Source organism: Gobio gobio, assembly GCF_949357685.1.
Source record: "Gobio gobio genome assembly, chromosome: 22".
Classification (NCBI taxonomy): domain Eukaryota; kingdom Metazoa; phylum Chordata; class Actinopteri; order Cypriniformes; family Gobionidae; genus Gobio; species Gobio gobio.
The window spans coordinates 33920981-33940646 of record NC_137118.1 but is presented as its reverse complement, the minus strand read 5'-3'; the positions used below and the strand labels follow the sequence as shown (position 1 = coordinate 33940646).

General features: G+C 36.9%; 1 protein-coding gene across 3 annotated transcripts in view; it reads right to left on the bottom strand.

Annotated features, from left to right (window-relative positions):
- Positions 1-248: 248 nt before the first annotated feature.
- The window catches only part of LOC307118313 (F-BAR and double SH3 domains protein 2), a 21637-nt gene continuing 2219 nt past the window's right edge, over positions 249-19666 (bottom strand). The window contains exons 4-20 of one of the 3 annotated variants that reach the window (XM_079803894.1): positions 16563-16639; positions 16310-16454; positions 16090-16223; positions 15854-15908; positions 12832-12960; positions 11542-11664; positions 10776-10871; positions 8298-8414; positions 5772-5867; positions 4655-4807; positions 4445-4567; positions 4266-4349; positions 2745-2937; positions 2399-2622; positions 2122-2278; positions 1459-1520; positions 249-1377 (exon numbers count right to left, since the gene is read on the bottom strand). In XM_079803894.1, the coding sequence (XP_079660020.1) occupies positions 1294-1377; positions 1459-1520; positions 2122-2278; positions 2399-2622; positions 2745-2937; positions 4266-4349; positions 4445-4567; positions 4655-4807; positions 5772-5867; positions 8298-8414; positions 10776-10871; positions 11542-11664; positions 12832-12960; positions 15854-15908; positions 16090-16223; positions 16310-16454; positions 16563-16639 (2052 nt within the window). In that variant the 3' untranslated portion in view covers positions 249-1293. Of the gene's footprint in view, positions 1378-1458; positions 1533-2121; positions 2279-2398; positions 2623-2744; positions 2938-4265; positions 4350-4444; positions 4568-4654; positions 4808-5771; positions 5868-8297; positions 8415-10775; positions 10872-11541; positions 11665-12831; positions 12961-15853; positions 15909-16089; positions 16224-16309; positions 16455-16562; positions 16640-19666 lie in introns of all 3 variants that reach the window. The other 2 variants (XM_079803893.1, XR_013815525.1) reach the window with 2 other exon arrangements.

Here is a 19666-nt window from a genome sequence, read left to right as displayed (position 1 = left end):
TCTTTCTCAAGAGGCAGCGCGCGGCTCGCCAGTGAACGCAATCATCTGTTCCTGATCGCGTTCACTCGCGCTGCCGCTTGAAGTTGAACTGATACCCGCCTATCAGTCACGTCATATTATAGAGCGTTAAAACTGCATTTATCGTTTGAATTTCGTGATAAAATGGACTGAATACTTAATATGTTCGTGTGGGAACTAGGATTGAAGTAATGTTCGTTTGGCAGCCTGAGCGACCAACTTTTTTTTTTGAGCAAGCATTGATTATGCGTGACACGGTCTCAATTCGCGGGACGCATGAATTGGGCTTCAAACGCTGTGCGCGCACGCGCTACGCGGGACGGGTGGTCACCCTAATTGTATACCATAGGCCTAAGATGTGTTAACAGAAATGTTTTTCCCTTTATAGCTTTGTATCATACCGTATCAGCCTTTGAACACGACATGAAATCTGACAAGAACACAAATAAAGACAAAGTACCATCCTGACATTAGACATGAGGTCAAAAAGACACAAAACTATGAGAAATTATATTTGTAAACCTCAGAATTTTAACTAAATTAAATAAAAAAAAAATTAATTTTTTTTTTTTTAAATGTAGGCTACGTGTTTTCCCAAGCATTTAGCCTACAATGAATGAACACGTGATTAGGCTAATAATCTGATATGCCCCCACCCCTTTTGAATTCCAAAGAAAAAAATAGTCAAACAGATTTGGAAGTTGGTAGTGATAAAATGACGTCATAAATGTAATTTTGGGGTGAACTATTTCTTTAAACTTGAATGCATCGATGCCTCACAACATCTCCACATGTCTCTTTGAAGGTTAAAGAAAATGACAACAAAAAGAAAACAAGACAATTAAAAAAAAAAAAAATACTGAAATGTATTATAAACTACATCTAAAGTGCCCTGCTTGAGTTTAGCCTCCTGGAATTTACAATAGCTAAAAATATCTGAATATTCATTAAAATAATGACTGTGACAGATAAAACAAGTAAAATACTGACAAAAAAAAGTTACAGATAGGCTAAAACTGTAATATTCCCCTAAAATTGTTTATGGACAGAATCATACACATAAACTCTCACAAGTCAACACTGAAATTGCCACTTTTCCCTTTAAAGTCTCTTTGTAGCTCTAGTAAAGCATTGTGTTTTAATTGCCCTCAAAAAACTGAAGCCGGAGGCGTGGGACAACATAATGGTCAGCTTGTGCATCCAAATCTTCATTGAGAAGTTCCTGAATTCACACGGTGCATTTAAGCGTGGTAACGTCAATCTTGTAAAATGTTTTCACACCAGTGTGATCTCCACCTCTTCTCTCTTCTGCACCTGGCCCTGTGCCTGCTGTTTGGGTGGAGGAGGAGCAGCTCGTACCTGCAGAAACAAAAACACCCATCAGATTTCACACATAAGCACTCATCACTGGCATGTAGCTTTTAGGAGTGCAGATCTCACAGGTCTCAGGGTGCCTGACCCGCCCTCTCCTGGGGATCTGGGTGATGGGGTGTGGGCGTGGCCTGTGGAGGAGACTACATAGATGACTGTGATTCTGACATTTGCCATATAATAACAAATCTAATAACAGAACAATTGCCTCTGCAGTGTTGTTTTAGTATCACTGAGATACTATTATAGTTTTTATGAATTAGTTAAAGTTTTAGTCATTTTGATTTGGTTTTGTAATTTGTATTAGATTTATTAGCTTTTTTTAATAGTTATTTTTTCTATATAATTATTATTCATTTTGATTTCAGTTTTAGTTACTTTAGGACATCAAGTTAAACTAAATGAAAATGAGAAATTTTGCTTTAGCAAATAGCTGAAAGTAACAGGTAAGTTTAAGTTTTTATATTTTATTTTATGTCAGCTAATATTTATTTTATTTCTTGAAACAAAAATGTTTTTTTATTGTTTTAGTATAATAATAAGCTTGTGCCTCAGTGTTGCTACTGTTATATATCTATATATAAAATGCTTATTTGTCAGTAACTAAATTAATAAAAGAAAATAGTGTGTTATTTTACTCAAAAATTTTAAGATAGGTTGTGAGTTTGAATGTCACTAAAAACGCTACAGTCATGTGTGAGGTTTACTATAGGGTTTGCTGTGGTGTCTTACAGTGGCTTGAGATTTTGGGGGGTTCTGGGGTTTGACAGCCATTTAAAGTGAGTGTGCCGGTCAAAGATGGCAGTGAGACAGACTCTGGACTGCTACAGGATGGAAACGGTGGACAAGCGGGTGGACAAGCCTCCTGATCCAGAACTGACAGAGACACCTGGTGGTAAGAAACAGCTATTACATAAATTATTCCACCACTGAACATGGGCTTACTATAAACATGAACACAGAAACTTTTTCAATGCGGCCTGTGTTTCCCAGTAGTATTTGTATAAACCTGCACGTTCATGCTCTTGTGTGTTTGTTCACCCTCTGGGCCGCATAGATCCTCCACTAATACTGCGGGAAAGACGCCCACTGCGCCGTTGAACTCGCCCTCCCAGAACCCATCATCTTCCTGGTTGTGTTTGCTGAGAATGCAAATAACAGCTCCTTCTGGGAAGGATAACTCATCCTCGGTCTGAGCCTCATAGGCATACAGAGCCCTGGCCAGATTTATGGCTGTGCAAAAGAGGAAGAGGGCAGAAAATGTTTGTTAAATTCTCTTAGGCATTCAATACTAGCCAGGTTTAACACTATAAACGTGTATTATACCAGATATAATACTATAACGGTGGTCTCACCGCTGGCATGACTATTCGGGCTGCTCTGGGTGAGTGTCTCTATTTCTGTCTCTTGTTCTGCAGAAGTGCTGGAGGTGTGTGATTGGGCGTCAATGCTGGAGAGAGACTGGATCATGCTCAGTAGAGAGCTAGAGGTCGGAAGCTGCAGGTATTTCTCCGGCACGTATCCCACCTGCCCTGTTCGGTTCCTTGCCTGAAAAAACAAAACTTGTCCAATAAATGACAATATAGTTGTTAAAGTGGCAACTAGTTCAGGTGTTTTCAAACTGAGGGCCACAAGGGGATGCTAGGGATGCCTGTGGAAAATTCGAGACATAAAAAAACAATACAATTTATTTAACATAATGAAATAACATCCAAATATGTATATAGTATGTAAAAAAATACATATATACAGTATACTGTATATACACCTACATAACATTATGACCTAATATTGTGTTGGTCCCCCCTTTGCTGCCAAAACAGCCCTGACCCATCGAGGCATGGACTCCACTAGACCCCTGAAGGTGTGCTGTGATCTGGCACCAAGATGTTAGCAGCAGATCCTTTAAGTCCTGTAAGTTGCGAGGTGGGGCCTCCATTGATCGGACTTGTTTGTTCAACACATTCCACAGATGCTCGATTGGATTGAGATCTGGGGAATTTGGAGGCCAAGTCAACACCTCAGACTCGTTATTGTGCTCCAATTTTGATAAATACTGATCACTGCAGACCGGGTACACCCCACAAGAGCTGCAATTTTGGAGATGCTCTGACCCAGTCGTCCAGCCCTCACAATTTGGCCCTTGTCAAACTCGCTCAAATCCTTACGCTTCCCCATTTTTCCTGTTTCTAACACATCAACTTCGAGGACAAAATGTTCACTTGCTGCCTAATATATCCCACCCACTAACAGGTGCCGTGATGAAGAGATAATCAGTGTTATTCACGTCACCTGTCAGTGGTCATAATGTTATATATAATGTTATATATATATATATATATACACACACACACACAATACCAAAGTTTGTAATGTTTCTGAAAGAAGTCTCATCATTACTGTAGTCTTCAAGTATCACATTATCCTTCAGAAATCATTCTAATATTCTGATTTGCTGCTAAAGGAACATTTATTATTATTATCAATGTTGAAAACAGTGGAGCTTAAAACACTTTTAAAAACTTTTTTTACAAGATTCTTTGATGAATAGAAAGTTCATTAAAGTTCATATAACGTTATAAATGTCGTTAATGTCACTTTTGATTAATTGAATGCATCCTTACTGAATATAAGAGTTAATTTATTTTAAAATATTACTGACACTAAACTTTTGAAAGATATTGTATAATATTTATAATAATTTTGTAAATAATTAAAAAAATATATTCACACAGTATAAATGGGTCTGTATATATGAAAATATATAAACAAATAATAAATATATGCCTTTATATTTTAGGGAAGAGCAAGGTAAGCTATCATATGTATTAAAAAGTTCAAAACCCCCTGATGTAGTTGAGTAAGTGTGTGTGTACCTTGACCCAGTCCTCCATGTCTCCATCATCAATAAGCTCCAGTATTTCCTGTTCCTGGATGGTGAGCTCATCAGGCTGGGATGCCTGTGGAAGTAAAGCACAGGAAAGGACATCACAAATGCATGAATAGAATCCTGAAAGCCTGGCGAATGACAGGCTAGACCAGACAAGGTATGTACCTGATATGAGTACAGCACAGAGCAGGTGAGCGGGTAGTTCCTGTGAGTGCTGGAGGGGCTGGAACTGCTGTCGTCCAACGTCTCTGTGTCCTCATCATCTTCTCTGTCCAAATCTACAGAGTGCTTAAGACATTTGTAGTAAAATATGATTATGATGGTTTATAGGAATCTACGTGAATCTAGCTTTGACTGTGAGCGATTGAGACTTACAGATAATGAAGCATCGTGGGTATTAAGGGCCGCCCATCTTTCGTTCTCCAGTTCCTCCATCACTTGATTCATGGCGCTCTTCAGCCAGACGTCTACAGCCACACCTACGTCTCTGAGGAGGTTCAGACGCGCCTCTGCCTTCTGTTTCACCGTCTACAGGAAAAGTGGACTCATTATCTACCCACTGTTCTATTATATATTATTCATGCACATCTATTCCAACAACTCTTGATACAATAAATGGTACTGACAAAATATGCAGCTTCTTTTAATAACCAGTTTAACGAGTAGTGACCAACAGAGGGAGTGTGATGCCACTGAGCCAATATTTTCATTTCACACTAAGACAACTTATGATCTCAAGTGATATACTGCAGGGTTTTTCAAAATGGGGTCCGGGGACCCCCAGGGGTCCACCAGAGGGTTCTAAGGGGTCCCCAGAAAATTTCAGGGAATAAAAAGACAAAGCCAAAACGGAAAAAGTCTACCGAACATTCTACCCGTTTCATTTCTAAATGTTTCTCTCCTTTCTTGCCGTAAACATACTTTCCAGAATTGTATATGTTTGCTTTATATCTTTTTAGTGAGTTTTTAATAATAATAATAATAATTTGTTACATTTATATAGCGCTTTTCTAGGCACTCAAATCGCTTTACATAGAAGGGGGAAAACTCCTCAACCACCACCAATGTGCAGCATCCACCTGGATGATGCGACGGCAGCCATATTGCCCCAATTACCACAATTTTTCTCACTAAAGTCCCCTTTATCTTGCTCACTGGGGTTGTAAGGCAGTATTCTGAACACAGTACGTAAGCTGCTTACATACATTTATTGTTAAAGTTGCTTCCAAAAATAAGTTTCAATTTTTCAATTGAAAAATGTTCTTCTACGGGTTTATACATCCAACATTAAGTATAGCCAATTTAAGTTTGGAAACAATATGTTGTATTTATAATGTCACACTTACTATTTATGTCTATGTTTTTTCATACATACAAATATATAGATGGATATAACCCTCATACAAGGTTCATCATATTTGGGGGTCCTAGCCATGATAAAGTTTGAAAACCCCTGATATACTGTACAAACACAAACAAACATACTCTTCACCTCTGATTTCCGAATGCATTCTCTTGCATCATCCATTTTTAGTTCCAGCTCGTTGTTATTCTGGTCCTGTTGCTGCTCTTCGTACCCCGTCAGAGTCTTTAAAAAAAAAACATCAAACCAAACACAAATTTCATACTGTACATTAAAATGTTGTAATGCCTAAATTTCACTTGCAGCACTTTTTATATTGTTTTTATTTTAAATGTACAGTGCATTCGGAAAGTATTCACAATGCTTCACTTTTTCCACATTTTGTTAGGTTACAGCCTTATTTAAAAATTTATTAAATTCATACCCCCATTCTACAAACAATAACCCATAATGACAACGTGAAAGAAGTTTGTTTGAAATATTTGCAAATGTATTAAAAATAAAAAACAATGTACATAAGTATTTACAGCCTTTGCTCGATACTTTGTTGAAGCACCTTTGGCACCAATTACAGCCTCAAGTCTTTTTGAGTATGATGCTACAAGCTTGGCACACCTATTTTTGGGCAGTTTCTCCCATTCTTCTTTGCAGGACCTATCAAGCTCCATCAAGTTGGAAGGGGAGCGTCTGTGCACAGCCATTTTCAGATCTCTCCAGAGATGTTCAATTGGGTTCAAGTCTGGGCTCTGGCTGAGACACTCAATGACATTCACAAAGTTGTCCCGTAGCCACTCCTTTGTTATCTTGGCTGTGTGGTTAGAGTCGTTGTCCTGTTGGAAGATTAACCTTTTCCCCTGCTCTGGAGCAGGTTTTCATCAAGGGTGTCTCTGTACATTGCTGCGTTCATCTTTCCCTCGATCCTGACTAGTCTCCTGGTTCCTGCTGCTGAAAAACATCCCCACAGCATGATGTTGCCACCACCATGCTTCACTGTAGGGATGGTATTGGCCAGGTGATGAGCGGTGCCTGGTTTACTCCAGACATAACGCTTGCCATTCAGGCCAAAGAGTTCAATCTTTGTTTCACCAGACCAGAGAATTTTGTTTCTCATGGTCTGAGAGTCCTTCAGGCGCATTTTGGCAAACTACAGACGGGCTGTCATGGGGCGTCTGGCAACTCTACCATACAGGCCTGATTGGTGGAGTGCTGCAGAGATGGTTTTTCTTCTGGAAAGTTCTCCTCTTTCCACAGAGAAACTCTGAAGCTCTGTCAGAGTGACCATCAGGTTCTTGGTCACCTCCCTGACTAAGGCCCTTCTCCGCTGATCGCTCAGATGGCCGGGCGGCCAGCTCTAGGAAGAATCCTGGTGGTTCCAAAATTATTCCATTTACTGATAATGGAGGCCACTGTGCTCATTGGGACCTTCAATGCTGCAGAAATATTTCTGTACCCTTCCCCAGATCTGTGCCTCAGGATTGTCCTTGGACTTGGCTTAGTTTGTGCTCTGACATGCACTGTTAACTGTGGGACCTTATATAGACAGGTGTGTGCCTTTCCAAATCATGTCCAATCAACTGAATTTACCACAGGTGGACTCAAATCAAGTTGTAGAAATATCTCAAGGATGAGCAGTGGACACAGGATGCACCTGAGCTCAATTTTCAGTGTCATGGCAAAGGCTATGAATACTTATGTACATGTGACTTTTAATACATTTGCAAAGATTTCAATCAAACGTATTTCACGTTGTCATTATGGGGTATTGTTTGTAGAATTGAGGAAGAAAATAATGAATTTAATTCATTTTGGAATAAGGCTTTAACATAACAAAATGTGGAAAAAATTAAGTGCTGTGAATACTTTCCGGATGCATTGTATTGAGATAAAATAGATTCATTATTATTTTATTGAATTTAGGTTTTATTGTTCGTTTGTTTTTTACATTTATTTAGACAAAACAGTTTTTATATTATTATTTTATAGTTATTTTTAATTTTTAACTTATTTAACAAAATAGATTTTAGATCATTTTCATTATTTCAATATTTTATTTATTTAGACTAAACAGATTTTAATAATTTGTGACATTTATATAGCGTTTTTCTGGGTACTCAAAGCACTTAACATGGAAGGGGGGAATCTCCTCAACCACCAAAAAATCATTACGATATTAAGTAATTTTGTAAATTTCTTACTGTAAATATATAAAAAATATATATAGTTGCTAACGATTTCATTTGGATAACTTTAAACTTTTTTGCACCCTCCGATTCCAAATGTTCAAATAGTTGAATCTCGACCAAATATTGTCGTATCCTATTATTAATTTATTAATTTTTAGTTTAGATAATAGCATAATTAATGTTATTCATTTATTCATTTTAATAAAAAAATCTTTAATTTGTTTGTATTTATTTAGATAATAGAATAATTAACTTTATCTTTATCTCTTTGTCTTTTATTTTTCATAAAATATTCTTAAATTGTTTTAATATCGTATTTAATTTACAATGTATTTATTTTAACATCGGACACTTAAGCCAGAATTGTAATATTAGTGCAACTCTAAATATATAAATGAATATATAAATAAATAATAAAATAAATATTTTAAATATCACAAATCAAAATCATATTGTTTCAGTGACCCCTCACCTGCTGCGTGAGAATGATGTTCTTGTGTTCTCTGGCCACACGTGTGGCCCATTTCCGTGCTTCCTTATTCAGACTGTGTTCTTCAGCCGTGCCACTCTCCTTCAACAGTTCCCTGACCTGAAGAGATGAAGAGAGAGAGAGAGAGAGAGAGAGAGAGAGAGAGAGAGAGAGAGAGAGAGAGAGAGAGAGAGAGAGAGAGAGAGAGAGAGAGAGAGAGAGAGCAAGAGAGCATTGACTAATACACAACACAGACCCTTTTTCTGCACATGAAACATTGATAACTTCTCAGTGCACGCGTTTACACAAAAGTCATAGCATAACTCAGGGCCATAACCACCATTGAGTACACTGCAATATTTTATATTTCTTAATACTGCTTTAAATTTAAAACTGCTTCGTTTGTTGTTAGAATGGCAGACATTTTTAAAAGTTACATTTTTATCTTTCTGTTCTGCCTCAGCGGTCTAACAGTGCTGTCAGAATGATGACCAATAACTAAGTTCAAAGAAGGCAGGGCTTAATGGTCACCGAAGATTAGTGTGAATTCAAACGTGACACTTTTAGTTTTTACAGAGAAAGAGTGCGTGTGTTGCTAGATATAAGTAGTTAAAAAAAATGTTTTATATTATTTGCAAAAAGTTTAAATGGATTACTTTACAACTATATAGGCTATAATGAGACCTAGAACAATTCTTAATATAAATCTTATATTTTATCTCGTTTACCATTCTTATTTCTTCTTTATTCCCTTAAATCCCTTTTAATCATTTCATCATTCAATTAATTTAAATAAAAAGACAACCCAACGGATGAAAAAATACAAACAAACAAAACAAAAACTTTGGTCCCCCTCCCCAATGTTTAAGACATATGGCCTTGGCATAACTTGAAACAAAATCAATCTCCAAAATCAGATGAACAAATCTTTGCTTAACGAGACTTGTCTGTAAAAATTGACAGACTAAATGTGACCCTGGACCACAAAATCAGTCATAAGGGTCAATCTTTTGAAATTGAGATGTATACATCATATGAAAGCTTTCCATTGATGTATGGTTTGTTAGAATAGGACAATATGTGGTCGAGATTCAACTATTTGAAAATTTGGAATCTGAGGGTGCAAAAAAAGTTTAAAGTTGTCCAAATGAAGTCGTTAGCAACACATATTACAAATAATCTTTTTGTATATATATATATATTTACAGTAAGAAATTTACTAAATATCTTCATGGAACATGATCTTTACTTAATATCGTAATGATTTTTGGCATAAAAGAAAAATCGATAATGTTGACCCATACAATGTATTGTTGGCCTTTGCCACAAATATACCTGTGCAACTTATGACTGGATTTGTGGTGCAGGGTCACAAATGTTCAAGTGATGTAAGCTCTTGAAGAATGATCCTTACAGATGCTGCTTTACAGAGCAGCTCCTGTTCACCAGAAACTAAATATTATGACATTTTCTTAAAAAAAAAATGCATGCATACGTGGATCTACACACTACAGCATGCAAATGCTGATATTTACAAACTGACTGGCATAAAACAATTTCTACATTTTTTCCATTATTTTTATTTATATGAAATAAATGCATTTGAATTTATTTTTAATTAAATTTTTTAATTTATGGAATGGGGGAATGGGAGGTGTTTGTTAGGGGTGCGAGAGGTAGGGCAGGTTCACTTCTCAATGCCCTCTTTTCACAGACCATGCTGCTTCCTGCCTGCACTGACGCCCAGTTTTTCCTGATCTTTCCGCCCCACCAGCGCTGAGGGCTGCATCTCTAATGTTTTCTTTAGGAACAGACTAATGCTTGTTGGACTTGCAAACAAAAAGAGGGTTAGCGAACAAACGGACCACTATGTTGGAGTGGTGAAGGGCAAGATGACATGAAGGCAGTAGGGGGCGCTGTTGCACATCTGAAAAACATCTGCGCAGTCATGGAAGATCAAATTCATTAGAGAACTTTTCCTCTTTGTCAGACTGATTAAAGGACAAATGGAAATATTGTAACAAGTTAAATTTGAAGTGAATGAGAAGTTTTTGGATAAAAATATGTGGTGAGCCACCATTTAAGAAATTTAAGAAAAATGTCAAATCGGTCTGGTAAAATCATCTTGTTTATAAGTATGTAGATCAAGGAAAGGACTCTTTATTAAAAAATAATAATAAAATAAATATGTATATATTTTTATTAAAATATATATATGTAAAATATATAAAAAAACAACAACATATATACATATACATACATTATATACGTTATATATTATTTGATGTTATGGCCAATAAAGAATAAATAGTCAATCTTAAAATTCAAAAATATTTGGACTAAATAAATAAAACATTTACACAAAAAATTACTTTTTATTATTTTATTTATATTTTAAATTATTAAATCATTAATAATGCTTTAAGTGAATCACAATATTATAATGTACAGTATTACCTTTAAGTGAGTGTTAAAACTTACTGAATCATTTTCACAGGGCTGGTACTGGAAGGGGGTGGTTTTATGAAACACTGGGTTGTCCTGAATGAAAATCTGTTGGTGGATATCCTGTGTCACCTATAGAGGGGACAAACACACACACAACACACAGGAACAATTAAACTAATGTAAACTAATGTAGACTTGAAGATGTCACAAGAATAGCACAGTTAACACAGGAGGAACAACAGACCAGAACAGGTAATTCATGATCATACGTGTGTGTGTGTGTGTGTGTGTGTGTGTGTGGGTGGGTGTTGTAACCTGATGCTAGCTAGAGACATTAAACCTGAGTCTCAAAACTGAATGGAAACACTGTGAGAATCATCAAATTACAACAACACAAGACCACAAAAAGACCTAATGACACATACCAAAGGCTGTCACACTGTTAAATGAGCTGATTCTCTTCAAATTACACATTTATAAATTATAATAACACTCATTTTATATTTATCATTTCAAAAGTTTTGATGTTCTACCCAGTTACAGCCAACTTGAAACATCAATGCATCTTTAAAAAAGCCATCCTGCTCTAACCTAACATAAAGATCTCATTCCTAAACTGCTGTAAACTCTCTAAAGCAGGTACATTTTTCTCTTTAAGGTCAGGTTTAAATGCTTGCGCTGGGATTTGATCCAATAATCCTCCAGTGGGAGATCATATTACCTGCTCTACATTCGGCCACTGTGGTTCATGTGTGCTTTTCCGTAGCAGTGCATACTCAAGTGTGTGTGTGTAACTCACCCCACTGGACGTCTCCAGCAGGCACTGGAAAGTGTCCTGAATGCTTTGAGACGTCTCAAGCTCCGTCTGACACAGTGAAATGAGAAAACTCTGTACGTGATCGTAGAAACCGCAATCTAGAACCTGGACTCAAAAACAAGAAACAATAGTTTTACTTTCAGCTGGATTTTTGGTTGTGATGCACTATATTGCCAAAAGTTTTGGGACGCCTGCCTTTACATGCACATGAACTTTAATGACATCCCATTCTTAATCCGTAGGGTTTAATATGGACTTCACACCAAACTTGCTCATCCATGTCTTTAAAGACTTGCTTTGTGCACTGGTGCGCAGTCATGTTGGAAAAGGAGGGGGTCATCTCCAAACTGTTCCCACAAAGTTGGGAGCATGAAATACCAAATTGTCTTGGTATGCTGAAGCATTAAGAGTTCCTTTCACTGGAACTAAGGGGCCAAGCCCAACCCCTGAAAAACAACCCTACACCATAATCCCTCCTCCACCAAACTTTACACTTGGCACAATGCAGTCAAGCAAGTACCGTTCTCCTGGCAACCGCCAAACTCAGTCTCATCCATCGGATTGCCAGACAGAGAAGCATGATTCATCACTCTAGAGAACACGTCTCCACTGCTCTAGAGTCCAGTTGTGGCGTGCTTTACCCCACTACATCCGACGCTTTGCATTGCAGCTGCTCGGCCAAGGAAATCCACTCCATGAAGCTCTCTACGCCCAGTTCTTGAGCTAATCTGAAGGCCACGCAAAGTTTGGAGGTCTGTAGCTATTGGTTCTGCAGCAATTTGGCGACTTCTGCGCACTGTACATCTCAGCCTGCGCTGACCCCTCTCTGTGATTTTACGTGGTCTACCACTTCGTGGCTGGGTTGCTGTTGTTCCCAATTGCTTACACTTTATTATAATACAACTAACAGTTGACCGTAGAATATTTAGTAGTGAGAAAATTTCACCAATGGACATCGCAGTCTGCATGCCTAGGTGCTTGTTTTTATACAACTTTGGCCATGGACGTGATTGGAACACCTGAATTCAATGATTCAATGAGGGGTGTCCCAATACTTTTGGCAATATAGTGTATATATATATACAGTATATATACAGTATATATATATATATATATATATATATATATATATATATATATATATATATATATATATATATATATATATATATATATATATATATATATATATATATATATATATATATATATATAAAGATTATGCTAAATAAAAAATGTATAGGCCAAAGAATGAGCAACATCCAGTCTCACCGTGATGCAACTGATCAGATCTGTCTCATAATAGCGGCCCTGATGAGCGTTAGTGGCTGACAGTGAGAGCAGGTAGTCATTCCTTGCTTGCGTGGCTTTGCACTTCCATTCATTCTTCTTTGCTTTTAGCTGAAATCAACAGGAAATGTTTATATGTAAACTTGACTCTCAGTCACCATGATTTATTAAGACATTTTACAAAAATAACTTTAATAAGTGTTAGATGATGGCAAATGTAATCCAAATGTAAAAATAAATGAGCATGCACTATTACAATTTTTTTAAATTGCTTACACACAATTTCTGAAACTATGGCTCCATTTCTCAAAACTCTACACACAAAACCACAAAACACGTACACAAGATGCAAAACATCACCGATCTCTTGCAAAAGCAAACACTTAATTCAAAACTCTTCTAAAATTGTTTTTGTATAGTAACTCTACACACAAACATCACATGATTAGCCATATACACATCCAACTACACACAGATGTGAAACATGTAAAACACTACTCTCTTATGTCTCTTGCTTGTTCAGTGGGCAGTGGAGGGCACAGGAGTTTGTCACAGCACTTACATGTACATGTATGCGCACAAATACACAGTATGTAGTATGTAGAAATACACAGTTACTGAACTGAACTGAATCAACACTGAACTGACTTGAGCTGTATAATGACACTATTGGCTTGTTAGAGCTGCTTTTCAGCAGAATTTGAATTTGTTACTATTGTGAAGCTGCTTGAAACTGTCTGTAATGACTTGTGTGCATATTCAGTATATATTTACAAAATAAACAGAATTGCAAGGGTCAAAAATGTATTTGTTTCTCAAAACATGGAGTTTTGATTTCTAAGTGATCAAATTAGGTATATTTACACTATTAACCGAAATGCAAGAGGGTAAAAATTATTTCTTTCTTTCTGAAAAAAAGAGTTTTGATTTCTAAGTGATTAGTGAAGTTCACAACGTAATTTCGGGAGGAGTGAACCCATCTAATCTTTCAATTAGTTAAGTTAACAAAATTTTGGGAGGAGTGTCACCCATCTAATATTTCAATTAACTGCCAGAGCATATAAGCAGCCACCCACCTTTTTCTGGCATCAGCTATTTTGGCCTCTCTCCACCTCTCCAACTCCACCAACATTAATTTAGGCATCTCGTTAACCATACTCCTCTTCCTAGCACTAGTAGTCCCTCTACATCTAAGCTCGAGTTGAAGCTGCTTCCTCGAGCACCTCCACTGCGGACAGCAAGCCAAATATGCTTACCCTTATTAGCTTAAAGAGTATATGGCTAAACGTACTCGTGAAATGTATGTATAAGTGTTTTCACACGTGCTTGTTGGGTGTAGGTTAAAGTCACAATATGTAATTTTCGGCGCTAGAGGTCACTTATTCAAAACAAAGGCGTAGCTTGATGATGTCTTGATTGAGCTTTTATTATGCTGCAGACGAGCACTTCCGCTTCTCCCGGTCATGTGTATGTGGGGTAACACAGCGCTGTTTTTAATACTAGATACATTATTTGAGTATGTTGAAAGTTATGTTACAATGCTACAATGTGCGTTCGCTCGGCGGCTACTATGAGACACTTTGCACACTACAGTAAGCTAGCTCCATATTAGGCATGGTAAAACATGGTACTAAATCAAGAAAACGAGATTTAAGACTAACTGTGTAGAGCTACATAACAATGATTAGTTTTCTGTTGATGAATGTATCTAAACATTTGCTCACCTGTCTAATAAAACACATAAGCTGCGTCCGAAATCGAATATTTCTCTACTATATAGTATGCGAAAAACAGTATGCCAACAGAGTAGTATGTCTGAATTCATAGCATTCGAAAAACAGTAGGCGAAAAGTACCCAGATGACCTACTACTTCCGGCGAGATTCTGAAGTGTGCATACAATGGACACTTTACTATCCCATGAGGCCATGGGAGACGATTTATGAATGGAGGTGATGGGATGCAACTGACGCTGGTAGGTCACATGATCATGACAACATGGCGGTCTATATAGTACATTCATTCATACTATATAGAACATACTTTTTTAACGGTCGCGAAGTTCGTTCAAATTCAAATGTAGTACCTACTCACAAAGTACGCAATTTCGGACACAGCCATAATATATTAAAGCATCTTTGCCGTTTCCTTGGTTTCTAAATTGAGGGTAACGCGGGTATGATGTCATTGATAGGCGACACACGGACACAGTCCGTGTCCTGGTTAAAATTGCTTATTTCTCTGGATTTATATATTCTATAACATTGTTCTAGTGGTTGTTGGCACTATTGTATAATGACACTATTGGCTTGTTAGAGCTGCTTTTCAGCAGATTTTGTGAAGCTGCTTGAAACTGTCTGTATTGACTTGTATGCATATTTAGTATACAGAAATGCAAGGGTCAAAAATGTATTTGTTTCTCAAAACATTGAGTTTTGATTTCTTAGTGATCAAATTAGGTATATTTACACTATTAACCAAAATGCAAGAGGGTAAAAATTATTTATTTCTTTCTGAAAAAAAGAGTTTTGATTTCTAAGTGATTAGTGAAGTTCACAACGTAATTTCGGGAGGAGTGAACCCATCTAATCTTTCAATTAGTTAAGTTAACAAACGCAAGTTTGGGAGGAGTGAACCCATCTAATATTTCAATTAACTGCCAGAAAAGTATATAACATTGTTCTAGTGGTTGTTGGATATTTTAATAAAAAAATCTTACATATTGTGCCTTTAAATGATTGTGGAATTTAAAATAGTTTAGACTAATGTGTCTAATGTAGAGAACTGTGTTTAGCATTTTGCAAAAAGTTTGTTGTACAAATGCAAACTGAGTGTAAAGCATATAATGTGCTTCCAGTTTTGCAGACTTGGTCTGAAGATTGGGTATATGAGTAAATGGTTTCGCTAAGTGGGCCTTAAGTACCACATTTAGTGTGTAAGCATTTTTAAAAAACTGTAAATATCCAATATAGACCGCTAATAGTACTGATATTGTGCTAGATTACCTTCACACTCGCCCTCTTCAAACTGGAGCGTGACTGAAACAGGCTGAGCTTTGACCTTGTGTTGCATGAGACAACAGGAAGAAGGGAATATACCAGAGGAAAAGAAGCGAGGAAGAGGAAAAACAGCAAAATATTATGAATCTTCATTTAAAACTGGAAAAACATGATAACACTGTGCCCTGTTCTGTGGACAGCTGACATCTCTTCATTCACATGTGACAGGTCAGCGAACGTACTTGGCCTCCATATCAGCTTTCTCTCTCACAGTCTGCGCTGTTTGTTCCGCCTCCTGGTAGGCCTTTCTGCTCTTTTCCAAGTCTCTGATCGTGACCTGCAGATCGGCTTGAGCTCTCGCCAGCTGTTCGCAGCACTGAGAGAACAGATGAATAAACACTTTCAAGAGTCAAAAACTGCCACTCTGCCACTTTAGTGCAGTGTATCTGTTAATGTGCTTACCCTCTTCAGCTGCATGTCCTTCTGCACTCTGAACGTCTTCACAGGATCTGAGATCTGGCTCCTATAGTTCTCACATCCGTTGATCCGAGACTGGCTCACCTTCATCACACCCTCCAAGTAAGACCTCCATACGGCCCAAACATTTCTGTACGGATATTCACAGACATCTATTTCAAGTCTGTTTGATGATGAAGACAAATGGACAGTGCATTTGAAAATCAATCTGATTTGCTCTTTTCATCTCTCCTTCTACCTGGAGTCTTTCAGCTCCTCTGATGGGGCTCCATTCCACTCTCGCTTCAAGTACTGCGAGGCAAGCTTATGCAGAGCCTACAAAGTCAAGTCCAGTAACAGTTATTTGCACAGCGCTTTATACAATACAGATTCTTACAAAGAAGCTTCACAGTAATAGACAAGAAAATAACACTATTAATGTTGCAATGTTCTTCAATTATGAACAAATACAATTTCAGTGTCATTTTTTTAAATCTCAGGTTAGCTCAGTGTTGATTCAATTTAGTTCAATGACAGTGTAAATGTTACAAAATTCATTCATTATGAATTATGACGCAAACTCAATTCAACTAAAAAGCAGCTCTACAGAAGTAATAATTCAGATCAAGTCTTTTAGTTCAATAATAGCTCATCAAATTATGAAACAAGCTTAAAGTCGACATAAAACAGAAGTTGCGATAGCCTTTTCTTCCCTATTGTGTGATGTATATCCAAGAGAAGCTGCTTCTCAAACAAGTAAGGATGTAGGCTGGGACTTGATTTTGTCCTTTGGCAATTGATTGGATGGTTGTGGTTTGCTATTGTTGTGATGTCATGTGAGTGACAGGTTGTCCCTGTTTCAATCAGCTATAAAGCAAATCCACAGAAGACACACTGCAAAAAATGCTCTTCTTATTTAGTATTTTTTTCTTGTTTCCAGTCCAAATATCACAAAATTCTTAAATCAAGAGGCATTTACTAGATGTAAAATGACATTAGATATTTTTTTGTTTGATCTGGGGGGGGTCGAAATGAAGTGATTTCGGTTTGGGACAGAAACAAGAAACAAGATTTCAATCAGAAACAAGATTATTTTTCTTACCCCATTGGCAGATCATTTTGCTTGTTTTAAGCAAAAACTCACTTCATTTTGATTCAGAAACAAGAACAAATATTTTACTTATCTAGTAAATGCATCTTGATTTAACAATTGTTAGATATTTAGACTAGAAACAAGACAAAAATACTAAGTAAGAAGAGCATTTTTTGCAGTGCAACTGACATTGCCCAGCTCAATTTGATTAAATGTTTGTTCTCCCTTTAGTGTCAGTGCAGTCAATTTGATAATATTACTTATCCCTTGTGAATCAATTAAAAAAAGGTCTAATTTTAAACAAGACCCTTGGCAAAGTATTGTTGAAGTAAAAAAAGTTTAAAAAGTGAAACCAAAGAAAAGTTATAGAGGTTTAAGTTTATGAAAATGATTTATGAACATTCTTTTATATTAAATACATATTTTATAAAACATGCTGAACTCTAAAGCTGCTAAAAAATCAAATCCATGAATTTAAACAAGTTGTGTTCCAAATTTGAGGTTGATATTTAAAAAAATTAGCTTTCAGTAAGAGTTTGTTTGGGCGCAGTGCCAAATTTTCCCCATTAGATGCACACAGCGGTTGGATTTGTGAAGTACAGTAGAGTACACATATATAAACCACACTCTGACATTCATACCAACACACCCACACAATTATAGCTGCATAATTTACCGTATTGGCTCTATAATATGCAGAAATAGAAAACTGTAATAAAGCGAGTATTTGCTTTATAGGCCAAATCTGAGAAAATGGCACCATCTGGTAAAAAAAATAGTAAAACATTTACATTTTGAAGCTATGCCAACAGAATAAAAGCCTATTAACAAAGATTTCATAATTTTTTAGGTAAATGGCACTGGGGTATTTCAATGGGGACATTTCTGTCCAAAAGGTGCTGAGAGGAACTATTTTGTGTACCTAGTGCAAAACTAGGTTTATTAAAGGTTAACATTAAGTGCCTTTTAAACATGAAAACTATTCTTTAGATCCAGAGCCTCCAAATAGCATTTTAAAAACTCCACTTCAAGAGTCACCACAAAAATAAAACAGACATCTGTAAAGAGAAGCATTAATTTATCCCGTCACTCCAGATCAGTGCAAATGTGGAAAACATGGAGGACAACCTTTAGTCTGTAAAAGCGAAACCCACATGGGTATTTCTGCCTGTCTGCTTGACACTTAAATTCCAGACAGTGGTACAAACTGTGCCAGTGTGTAGATTTACAAGTGAGTAAGTAACTGGCTGTTTGTGAAACAGAAGAAAGAAGAAATTACCACTCAATTTCCATCCTCAAGTCAAGCAAATGTCACTGTGTTGGACTGATCTCCAAAAGTCACAAAAACTTGGCAAACTATCAACGCAGAAAAACAACAACAAAAACTCAACTGAAGTTTTTAAAAAAAGGTTAGTATTTGTCTACCAATGGTCCTTTCATTACTTCACCACTACTGATGATAATTCCAACTAACTACAGCTAAACTTCAACAAACTGCAATGACTGAACTGTAACAAGTTCTACAAAGGACAGAGAGTGACCAGCATCCCCTCAAAACAGAGGATTCGCTTCCTGGCCCTCAGTCCACAAGCTGGCACTGTCAACCTAATCCTATGAACTGCCAGCTCTGATGAGTCCACTCAGGAAGAGACCCTGAGGAAGAGAGAGATCCCTGTCTTCATAAGCCAATCAGCACGCAGCAGCCCTGCAGGTGCACAAGCCTCAGATCCAACAGTAAAGAATCTCACACACACACACACACACACACACACAGAGCGTCATTCAGACAGCTGGGCTCTCCTTTTACCAAATTATCTCACAGATCTTATAGTATCAGAGTGAAGACGGTCAACATGTCGGGGTGTAAATATAAACAGTTTGGGTGTGAATCAGTTAATGCACTATACACTACAGTTTAAAAGTTTGGGGTCGGTAAGATTTTATGTTTTTAAAAAAAGTCCCTCATGCTGACTAAGACTGCATTTATTTGATAAAAATGAGGTCAAAACAGTAATACTGTGAAATGTTATTACAATTAAAAATAACTGTTTAGTATGTGGATATATTTTAGAAATTCCTGTGATGGCAAAAAATCATTACTGTCACATGATCCTGCAGAAATCGTTCTAATATGCTGGTTTAGTGCTCAAGAAACATTTCGTATTATTATCAATGTTGAAAACCAAACATTGCTTAGTATTTATTGTGGAAACAGTGATACATTTGTGATGAGCTTTTATTTGAAATAGAAATCTTTTTTTAACATAAAT